At 48.6% G+C, this 11,138-nt stretch overlaps 1 protein-coding gene across 1 annotated transcript; it reads right to left on the minus strand.

The window, feature by feature from the left end:
- Positions 1-1,516: 1,516 nt before the first annotated feature.
- On the minus strand, positions 1,517-9,126 carry KRT2 (keratin 2). The gene is made up of 9 exons (XM_006095821.3): positions 8,444-9,126; positions 7,270-7,484; positions 6,844-6,904; positions 5,933-6,028; positions 5,143-5,307; positions 4,713-4,838; positions 3,656-3,876; positions 2,541-2,575; positions 1,517-2,449 (listed from the first exon to the last, which is right to left on the minus strand). The coding sequence occupies exons 1-9, from the start codon at positions 9,035-9,037 to the stop codon at positions 1,962-1,964; spliced, it is 2,001 nt and encodes a 666-aa protein (XP_006095883.1). The 5' UTR covers positions 9,038-9,126; the 3' UTR covers positions 1,517-1,961.
- Between the last annotated feature and the right edge of the window lie 2,012 nt (positions 9,127-11,138).

Here is an 11,138-nt window from a genome sequence, read left to right on the forward strand (position 1 = left end):
CCATCTTGCCTGCCTTGCCTTCTTTCCCCTCAGAAAGTTTTCAAAGGGCTCACCATTCCTGAAGCCTCCAAACAGTGCATGAATCAGGGGTGGTGCCCACCTGGGGTCTTACCTGTTTTCTGACCTAAATCAGAGGTTCAAATTCATTGACTGCTAAAGCTCCCTTCCAGCCCTAAATGTCTAGGACACTCGTCCCTGTGTAGGGTCATGTTCATGTTTGCATGGTATATACACCCTACAACAGCTGGGCCCTCGCACTTCTTCCCATTCGATGCCCTCACCTCCCCAGACCTCCCCACCTGACCAAGAGCCCTTCTCTGAGCATCAGATCACCCTAGAATAGGCAGCTTCGTGTATTGTCACCTTGCCACCTGCAGCCTTCAGAGCACTTCCTGCCCGGCATCCTCACATGACAGGTGAAGCTTGTCGATCAATGCCTCCCCCTGCATTTCTCAGAACTGTCTCTACAATTTCTAGGAACAGGAAGAGGCTCTCAGACTCAACAAAGGCCTCACCAAGGTTTTGAAGCTAGAGTAGAATGAAAGAGAAAAGAATCCCTCGGTATCTTTTTCTGAATTGTTTTAAGCCACATCTGCTGCATCTAACCCAACCTAAGCTACCAACTCCCGTTTGTACAACTCTGGCCAGTCTAGTACCAACCCCAAGAGCCCATCCCATCTTCCCGGCAATTCCTGAGCCCCCAAGGAGGTCCTGGTCAGGTGGCAAGGCCTTGTGGGGAAGGAGCTGAAATCATCTGCATACTCACAGGAGAAGCCGCCTTGCTTGGAACACCCAGGGACAGAGGCTCCCAGAGGGCTGCGGGACAGGGGAGAAAAGAAGGGCCCACCATCTGCTGAATGTGTTGAGAGACTTCTCTGATGGGAGGGGGATGTTCTTGAAAATGGCAGTCTCTTAGTTTTGGATGCCACTTGATAGTCCCAGAGTCTTGCCCAGATAGTCCCCTTCAGCCTCGTTGAGAGCCCCCCACAGAGACATAGGACTGCAGGCACATAGAGAGCCTGTGACCTAGGAAGGCTGAGGAAACTCTGCCCTGGAAGCCCAGAGCTGCAGACAGCCTGGATGGGAGCCTTGGGAGCTCAGCTGGTTTGCCCTGAGGAGAAGGGGCCTCAGAGAGGGGGCTGGGGGCAGTCTGTGGGAAATGCTTAAGAAGAGTGGCTTTTTCTGAAAAGAGAATTTTCCACAAATCCCCCTATCGACTTCCTGGCAATATGACAGTGCCCAAGTCTGAAAAATACTTTTTGAGAACATCACACTCACCCCCTGACCCCAGGGCTAGCCTTCTTCATCACTGCCCTTGAAGACTTCCAGAAGGAAAACTCTTCTGGCCTCTTCCAGCCACGCTGCCTCGGGGCATCACGTTCCTTCCCAGGTAGCCTCTTCCTTACCCTTTCCAAATCTCTCCATTTTCTGGTGTCTTAAGTCAGACAGCAATGAGTAATAGCTCCCAGCTACCCACTTCTGCCAAGGCTTGACATGAAACACACATCACATGCTATGAGTTGCAAATGAAGTTTATTGTGCAGACACCAAGACCACAGTACTTTAGATGCAGAGCCAGCAAAACAGGCTATATACACAGAAACATATTTCCCTGGGGGCACTGCCAGGGGAAAGGTGCAGGCTTTGAAATGGGTCCTCAACAGAATACTTGTGGGAGGTGGGGTGGACCACCAAATGGGCAATGCAAGGGGGGCCCGGGAGTGGGAGGATGGCTGGAAGCACAAACCTAGGCAATGCAGATTCTTCCCCAGGGGATAAGGGTGTCACTGGCTTCAACTAATTTATTTGGAGAGGAGATATTTCAAAAATTCTATGTGGGCATCCCTTTCCCCCAAAATGCTATCAGAGGTGGATGACAAGGTTTGATTTGCTGTCAATTAGATGTACAGAGACAAGCTTCTACATTCTGGAGTGGGAGAAACAAGAGTAGGACTCCATCTTTATGTAAAAGAGAAGCTCACGTTGGAACCATAACCTTCACCGGAGCCAGCCTTCTGAGAACTTCCCCCTCCCTTTTTAGAGCCACCTCCAGAGCCATATCCCCCTCCTGAGCCTCCTCTAGAGCCTCCTCCAGAGCCATAACCTCCTCCAGAGCCATAACCTCCTCCAGAGCCTCCTCTTGAGCCTCCTCCGGAGCTGTAACCTCCTCCAGAGCTGTAACCTCCTCCAGAGCCTCCTCTTGAGCCTCCTCCAGAACCATATCCTCCTCCAGAGCCTCCCCTGGAGCCTCCTCCAGAACCATAGCCTCCTCCAGAACCGTATCCTCCTCCAGAGCCAGAGCCGTAGCCTCCTCCACCGCCACCTCTGCCGCTTCCAGAGCTGTATCCTCCTCCTCCTCCTCCAGAGCCATATCCTCTACCTCCAGAACCAGCGCCTCCATAGCCGGCTTTGGCTGCCACGTTGGAAGACACAGTGCTGCTTGTCACCGCTGCAGAGAAAGACGGTGTTACCACAAAAAGTTCTGACTGCCTCAGCCTGCCTCCACCCAACACACCACCCACAGGACAGGACCCACTTACACACAGTCACGTTGCTGCTGAGGTCTCCAGACATCCTGATAGGGAGAGAGAGAAAAGAACTCAGGGCAGAGCACTTAGGTTCTGCATACATGTTGCTTCCCAAGTGCCACCTACAAATGTGCAGGGAGCCTCTAACATCAGCCCCCAGAGCCTTAGAGAGCCCACCCTCTTCTGTGCTGCCAGATCACAGAGATGGGACCAGCCCCACGTTTTCACACTGCCTGGCATCCCAATTCATCTAAGTTTTCTGCTCTAATAAAAATGATCAAAAGGCAAATTTTGCACCCCATTTTTAAAAATCCATTTTAGGGATTCTGATATTCAAAATCCAAGCCATGCCAGAAGTTTTGAAAGGAGGCTGCACTGTGTGAATATTCAGTTCAGGAAGAGCTGCAACTCCCAGTCCCACTCTCTGCCCCACCCCCCTCCGCTGCATCTGGAATCTTTCCCATTGCCTCTGCCAGCTGCGGGTAGGAGGCCTGGCCTCACAGACAGGCACAGAGCAACAGCCCAAGCCAGCAGCCCCCTCTCTGTCATACTGGCTCGCTGGGGGCCCAGGCAGCTTTCCCCCTCCAGTTGCTTATAGCCAGATGAAATCACTGGGGATGCTAATAGCACTAACAAACTTTTCCAAACACATTGGAGAGAAAGGTTCTCTTTAGGGAGGTTAGCAAATGGTTCTGTTTATGCCTCCAGAAACCTGCAAAGAATTAGGTTTGGCGCCTGCTCTGGGTGAGCATGCCCCAGCCAGTCCGCATGTCCCAACCCTATTCCAGATCACAATGCACCCCGCAGACCCAGAAAGCAAGGTTTCAAAACGTCTGGGACTAACCTGGTTTCACAGCATTTTGCTTTCTCTTTCAGAAAAGACTACAATTAACTTATTGCTTAAAGTAGCTTACTCTGCCTTGTTAGTCATTCCATATCAATAAATCTACCACTGTATAATAATGTGTTATGTCCTGAATCTCTGCTTGGGATCATTGTGATGTCAGCTCTCAGCCATCAGAAGGCCCTGCTCCATCCTTGCTTTCCCTGCCTTGGCCTCCAGCCCTGGCTCTAAGAGAGAAGGGAAGGGTAGCCAGGGTCCCTTCAGCCCTCCCAGTGCCTTTCACCTGCACTCCTCGCCCTCCAGCAGCTTCCTATAGGTGGCAATCTCCACATCCAGGGCCAGCTTGGTGTTCATGAGCTCCTGGTAGTCACGCAGCAGCCGGGTCAGCTCTTCCCGGGCCTGCTGCAGGGCCTCCTCCAGGTCAAGAAGCTTGTTCTTGGCATCTTTGGTGGCGTGCTCTCCCCTCTGCTCAGCATCTGCAATGGCGTCTTGCACATTCTTACACTAGGAGAGAAGGAGAAAAGGTTTCTCTAGAGAGTGGAGTCTGCAGAGAGGGAACAAAGGTATCCAGGATGTGGGAAGCCAGAATCGCTGGCTCAGGCAATGTGGACTTGCCCCAGAGTTAATGCAGGCTACAAACAACTGTGCTAAGACTTGTGGCTGTCTCGGGAGCATCATCTTCCCAAGTCACCTTTGACTGTACCCTTTTGAATTCCCCATGAAGGCCTTTGATCCTCACAACACGGGGCCAAAATTGTTATGGAAACATCTGATGTGGACTGCTTCGCCAATCCTGTTATTTATGGAGCAAATTCTGTGCCCCACATCATCCCTTCCAAAGCTAATGTCCCGCCCTATGCCGACTCCCTGCTTCCCTGCCCTTCACCACGCAGCCGGCTGTGCTCAGGGCTGTGCCGCAGTGGGAAAGCTGTGGCTACAATCCACGCAAGTCCGACAACCTCTTGTTTTATTTGTTATTATTCCCTTTCACTGGTGTAAGCAATCAAAAAGTGGGCACAATTATTTCCCTGCACTACTCCTTGCTCTAAATGTCTCCTAGGCCACTCTAAAAAATTCTTATAAGTTTTAAGTTATGTTAAACTCAAGGCATTTGGGATCAGCATATGCTAGATTAGAACATCTCAGATTCTCTCTCTCTCTCTCTCTCTCTCTCTCTTTATCTTTCTCTCTCTCTCTCTCTCTCTCTCTCTCACAGACACACACACACACACACACACACACACACACACACACACACACTTGCACACACATACACACCCTCCCTCCCCAAGCCCCACTCAACCAGTGGAGCTGCACCAGTCCTCAGGGCCAGTCCCCACCTGCTTCTTCACATGTTCAATCTCCCCTTTCAGTCTCTGGATCATGCGGTTCAGCTCGTTGATCTCCATCTTGATCTCTTTCATGCTGTCTCCGTGTTTCCCAGCAGTGATCTGGAGCTCCTCATACTATATGGGAAGAGGAAGACAGTTGCACCTGAGGGGGAGGTTGGCTTGAGCCAGGGAAAGTCTGATACTGGTCCAGGGAGGGTCAACCAAGCCAGATGTCATGGCTGCATTTGTGGGAGGTTGGCGACCATCTCACACCCCCAGAAGGGCTCCATGCCAACCCCAATTGGGGGCATTTGGGGTATGGTGGACACTTTTTCTGGGGAATGATGCCTAATTTCCATTAGATAAAAACACTGACCATCTTATACAGTATCTGGCTGGTAGAAGAAGCTGTGGCTCTCCCTCAGCACCTAGTACTTGCCTTGCTCTGGTACAGGGCCTCAGCCTCAGCCTTGCTCTTGAAGGCAATCTCCTCATACTGGCTCTGGACCTCGGCAATGATGCTCTGCAGGTCCAGGTTGCGGTTGTTGTCCATGGACAGAACGACATTGGTGTCGGTGATAGTCTGGTGCGTCTGGCTCAGCTCCTGCAACACACGGGAAGTCTGGCCATGGCTTCTCTGCCCAGTGAGGCAGCAACCCCTCCCCAGTATTCAGACTCTGCATAGGAGTTAAAGTGCTATAACCACCGTTCCTCGGCCCCTGCCAAAGTTGTCCTGAGAATGGTAGGAGAGGGGTCTGTATTTCTGAGCCTTCTAGTTAACAGCCTTCACCAGTTATGCAGTTTTGTTTAGTGCCTCCAGAAAGAAGCTGGTTGATGGCAAATGCCTTATATTTTAATTCATGTTTCAGAAGTCATGTATCTTCACTTGGGCAGGGAGCAGAGAGATATGTTACATTTGACCTCTGAAGTATACTAGACATCAGGATAGGGACAGGACAGGTCTCTTCCTAAAGGGAGATGAACGCTGGGGAATGGAGTAAGGGGAAGTTGTCCTAGTGTTTCCTGAGCCTTATTTCCTGTGACATCAGAGAAAATTTCTCTCCTCCAAGACCTACACTATAGAAGCCTCCTGGTGCCAAGGAGTGATGGCAAGTTGAAGTCAGCCAGTTTATAAACCCCACCTAAACCACCTTTTCAACCATTGGGAATGACTTTCCTTTGGTGGGAAGAGGAGGAAGTAAGGTTCTATCCAGGAGCAGCCTCCTTACCGCATCAAAGAGGGCTTTCATGAACTCAATTTCCTGACTCAGCACTTCTACTTTGGACTGCAGCTCCACCTTGGCCATGTAGGTATTGTCCACATCCTGTAAGAAAGGTAAGGGGGTTCTGGTGAAACTCATGCCCCCCACTCACTTACTAACCTTGTAGCTTTCTGGGTATGGGCCCCACCCCCTCTCAACACTTCACTCCACCTAGTCCCTGTTAGCTGCTCTCCAATATCCCAGGTACCTCCAGATGAGCCATGTCCCCATGGGACCTCTTGGGCATGGAGTCTACTGTATGCCTCTCCTGGGTGCTCCATGCCCATGTCACCGCTCACACACACACACATACACCCAGAGACCATCAGAGCTCTGATAGGACCAAGCTTTATCAACCATTCTCTCTCTCTTGCTTGATACACTATGGGACATAATGACCTTTGTGGTTTTTAATAGTTCCCAACTCTCCCATCCTGTCTGTCTATTCCAATCTCTCCTGAATTTCTCTGGACTGTATACCAAAGCCTCTGTAGGAACCAGGCTGAAAACTCACACTTTCGCCTTCTAACCCTTGTCGGCACCACCTGCAGCTTCTTTCACCAGGGAAGTCCCATTCCTTCCTCAACTCTTTAGAGAATTAAGTGTTCTCTGTGTTTGCATCTTTCATGATCCAATATAGGTTTTAAGTAAGTTACTGATGGGAAAGGCTCTAGCAAATTGCACATCTTTGAAAATTGTCTCCAGAATCTTGAACTACAGAAGCACTTTTGTTTCCAAGAGAACCAGGGATAGACATGCCCACCCATTTCCCTGGCCACTCTCTTTTCAAGCAGAGTTGTTTTCCAGCCTGTCTGTTTAGAGCACAGGCTTCTAAAGCACCCTCATTCCCACCCCAGCCATGACATTTTCTAACTCACCTTTTTGAGTGTCACAAAATCATTCTCAGCAGCTGTGCGCTTATTGATTTCATCCTCATACCTGTTGAGACCCAAAGAACATAGCTGTTAGACTATTCTATATCCTTTACTTTTTTCTTTTCCTTTATCTAGTGGATGTACCAAAAATACAAGATTTTCTTGGAATATTAAGCATTCTTTAATTGTCTAAATTGAAACTATGATATCCTAAATGAGGATGCTTTCCTATAAATGAACTCTCAAACATGTAAAAAACATGATTTCTAAAGCCCTAAATATTTTTCTCACAAAAAAAATGATAAAGATCCTGATGCCTCTCCCCTTTATCACCACAAATGCAACTGGGAGATGAGTAGCTTGCTAGGGGAATGATCAGGTAGCTCAGATCAATATTTATCTCCATGCAGTGTTTACTCTGCCACCTACCTCTTCTTATAATCCTCAACGAGATCCTGCATATTGTTCAGCTCTGAATTTTGTGATGTTCTTTCTGCAGTGAGCGAATCCACATATTTCTTCAGTTGGCCAATGTACGCTTGGAAGATGGGGTCCAGGTTGGTGGAACGGGTGCTGACGTTAATTTGCTGCAGCAACTCCCATTTGGTCTGCAACACCTGGTTCTGTTGCTCCAGGAACCGCACCTGCCATGGCCAGAAGGAGAGGACATGAGCTCTAGATTGCCTTCCTTCGGGACCTAGAGAAGCCTACACAGCGTCACCCTCCTGAACTGGAGGCCGGGTCGTGCCAGACAGAGCTTGCACGGTCCCTGCCTCCACACTGAGAAAGCTCTACAGACGCCTATTATTACACTGAGCATTCTCTATGCACAGAACTCTTTTCCTACTTCACCTTCCACCGGTTTGTTTACCACTGTTCCCAAGACTCCAGGTCATTTCCCTCCCATTCTAGTTTAATTCCAGGCAAAGGTCCCATATATTCTGGGGAAAACCCAAAAGCAGGCATCCACTGGCACTGCTCCTAGGGGTGACGAATGTGAGAGCACAGGAAGGCAGGGCTCCTCGGTCTGGTGTTTAAGAGCCTTGTAAATCCCTTAGGTTCAACTGCCTTGAGATAGAAGAAAACCCTATAACACTCCAACGTGACACCAATAAAGACTTTATGGGTCACAAAACTGAGAATGTTTCTTTTCAAGGCAAGAATTTCATTCGTCCCCAAGCAGATATTTCAGACTCAGCTTCCCAGAATTCAGTAGAGTAATAACTTCTAGGGAAGGAAAGACGATCTCAGAAGATGTCTTACCAATCCCTTCCAGAACCTGCTGTCCCATGGCCTGCACCCGTCAGTTCGTTACTTATCTATATCACATTTTCGGTGATTTTCAGCATTTTCCATAAATCTTATTTATTTAGGCAAAAACAATAAAGCCCTGGGCACAAATAACTCCTCATTGCAAACTGTTGTGCACGATGGGTAGCCCACGAAGCCAGCACCTTTCCCATTAGGATATTGCTAATAACTCAGGCTTGTCAGATCACACTGATGGTCCCTGATAGAAACAAATCTCTGTGGTTTGCTTTTCAGGTAGCACTGGAAGCAGGGCATCCTAAGCATCAGAAGGAGCCAGCGTCTCATGACTCACCTTGTCGATGAAGGTAGCAAATTTGTTGTTGAGAGTTTTGATCTGCTCCCGCTCCTGTGACTTCACATTCTGGATCTCCGGGTCAACTTTCACATTGAGAGGTTGCAGGAGGCTCTGGTTGATGGAGACTTCATGGATGCCTCCAGGGTATCCTCCAGGGCCCCCAAAACCTCCAGGACCCCCAAAACCTCCAAAGCCACCGCCACCTCCCATGCGGCCTCCACCAAAGCCGCCTCCTCCAAAACCTCCACTTCCGAAGCCACTGCCGCCTCCGAAGCCACCTCCGAAGCCACCTCCGAAGCCACCTCCGAAGCCACCTCCTCTGCCACCAAATCCACCACCGGAGCCAAAGCTGCCACCTCCTCTGGCCACACTAATGGAGATGCTCTTGGTCCCTCCAAGGCCAACAAGACTCCGACTGCCAAAGCCGCCTCCGCCCAAGCCACCTCCGCCACCGCCATGACGGCTCAAGCAGGAGAAGCTGGTGCCTGATCTCCGACTCCCACCAGAGACCACAGCTGAGCCACTGCTGAAGCCCCGAAAGCCTCCTCCACCTCCTGATCTTCGAGATTTGCACGTGATCTGACAACTCATGATGCCTTTGCCCAGCAAGGGAAGTTGAAGGTTCCTGAGAAGACTTAAAGCTGGAGACACAAGTCTGCTATTGGGAGACTGTCAGGGTCCCCTTTTATTCTGCTACTGGGTGTTGGTGTGTATGGGTGTGGGCCCACTTATGCAAGGGTTTGGTCTACCTGGAAGCTATTCCTGGTGTGTGATTATCAAGCTAATAGCCATTAAAAATCTACAATCAGCCCCATCCCAGAACTTGCTTTGATTGCAGACTTCTCTGGTTTATCTAGGCATCTGTCATGCAATTTGATTTTTGTAAAATCATCAAAAGAGAGATCAGAATGTGGGTTTCTCAATCTGAAAAGGGACCTTCTGCAGAATGCTGCTCCCTGCCCTGGATCAACCCAAGGGAGGCCAGCTACCACTCGGGCCTGTGCAGGCTCGCCACCCAGTTCAACTAATCAGGGAGATAGCAGGTTTAGAGACTGTGGGAGCCCCTCAATACCAGCATTAGTGTTCTCCTTACTTTTCCCTCTGCCCCAGCAAGAGTTTTAGCAAGTGCTTTTGCAGGTGATGTGGGGAAATAGGCATCCTCTTGCAGAAAGAAGCTGACCTAGGATTCTGCAAAATAGTTGTTGTTCTTCAAACTAGCTTGCCTCTTTCCTTCCTGCGCACAGCAGGGATGCACAATAGCCAGGCATTGATGAGAGAGTTTTCTTTCCTGTAACCAGAAGTTTTTATAACCATCAACTCTCATTTTTCTACTTGAAAACCAGAAGATGAGGGGCTTAAGGAAAGTTCCTCGTCTGTGTCTGTCTCACTCTGGGCACCCAATAAGAGATTGCAATCAAAGACTTTCTTTTTTTTAAATATATTTTATTGATTTTTTTACAGAGAGGAAGGGAGAGGGATAGAGCGTTAGAAACATCAATGAGAGAGAAACATTGATCAGCTGCCTCCTGCACACTCCCGACTGGGGATGTGCCTGCAACCAAGGTACATGCCCTTGACCGGAATCGAACCTGGGACCCTTGAGTCCGCAGGCTGACGCTCTCTCCACTGAGCCAAACCAGTTAGGGCGCAATCAAAGACTTTCCACAGCTCCAAGATCCAAGTATACCTTGATTTTGTCAGTTGGTGAGTATGCTAAGCAATTAGAAAGTCGGGCTCTTCAGTGATACCCAGGGTTGGATGAATATCAGAAGTCACCAAGTGCACAGAGCACCCACACCTAAACTTAGCCCAGTCTTTCCTTTATCCATGTGGCCAAATACATGGGAGAGACACTATGGAGAACCAGAGTTAAATTCAAAGTCAGAAAATCTGTTTGAGTCCCAGTTTTGCCTTTTACTGTCTCTGTGACATTGAATTAAACTCCGTCCTGTATTCTTAGCTATAAAGTGGGAAATTCATCTGAAGTTTTGAAGACCATGATGCACAATACAAATGTTAGCTGTTGTTATTTTGGGTGAAGCAAAGAGATCTCCTTTTCTTTTCATGTGCTGTGACCATGAACTTCACATGGTCACCTAAGTTACAGAACCAGGATTTCTCAGATCCAAGGACAGAGTTAGCATACAATCAGGTAAAACACATAAGCTTCAAGTTTAAGTCCCAGTTTCATTGTATTTTAGTTAAATGACCTTGGATAATTCACAGTCCTCTTTGAGCTTCAGTTCCTCACCTATGGAAAGTGAATAGTAAGAAGACTAAGACTTTGTAAAAACAGAACCAGATAATAAAAACCTGTGCTAAGCACAGTTCCTAGTTAATAGCAGAAACTCAGTGTGATTTACCTTCTTGTACCACCTCCTTCACGTCTCCAATCCTGTCTTAACTACGTGGTGAGGAGGCAATGAGGGTAAAGTACAGGGAGCTAGTTATTCAAGAGGTTTGCTTTGCAATAAGAGAATGCTGAAGGAAGCAAATCCGTGTGTCTCCTTTATTTCTTTCCTCAATTGAACTTATATAATCCTAAGTATGCAAATAAATTATAAAGCTAAAATCTTTGGAGAGAATCTCAATTCAAAGTCAAATGTCATTATCTATGAATATCTGAACTACGCCCTAATTGTCCATTACTCCATCATGACTATGCTGAGGCCATGCCAGCTTCGGGGGGGGA

The sequence above is a fragment of the Myotis lucifugus genome, unplaced genomic scaffold (assembly GCF_000147115.1).
Source record: "Myotis lucifugus unplaced genomic scaffold, Myoluc2.0 scaffold_160, whole genome shotgun sequence".
Classification (NCBI taxonomy): Eukaryota; Metazoa; Chordata; class Mammalia; order Chiroptera; family Vespertilionidae; genus Myotis; species Myotis lucifugus.

Coding starts and splice junctions, on each gene's coding strand:
- KRT2 (XM_006095821.3), bottom strand. CDS start 9,037: ATGAGTTGTCAGATCACGTGCAAATCTCGAAGATCAGGAGGTGGAGGA. Junction 2,576..3,655: donor CTGGAGGGCGAGGAGTGCAG/GTGAAAGGCACT, acceptor TCTCCCTATCAG/GATGTCTGGAGACCTCAGCA. Junction 2,450..2,540: donor CAGCAGCAACGTGACTGTGT/GTAAGTGGGTCC, acceptor CTTTCTCTGCAG/CGGTGACAAGCAGCACTGTG.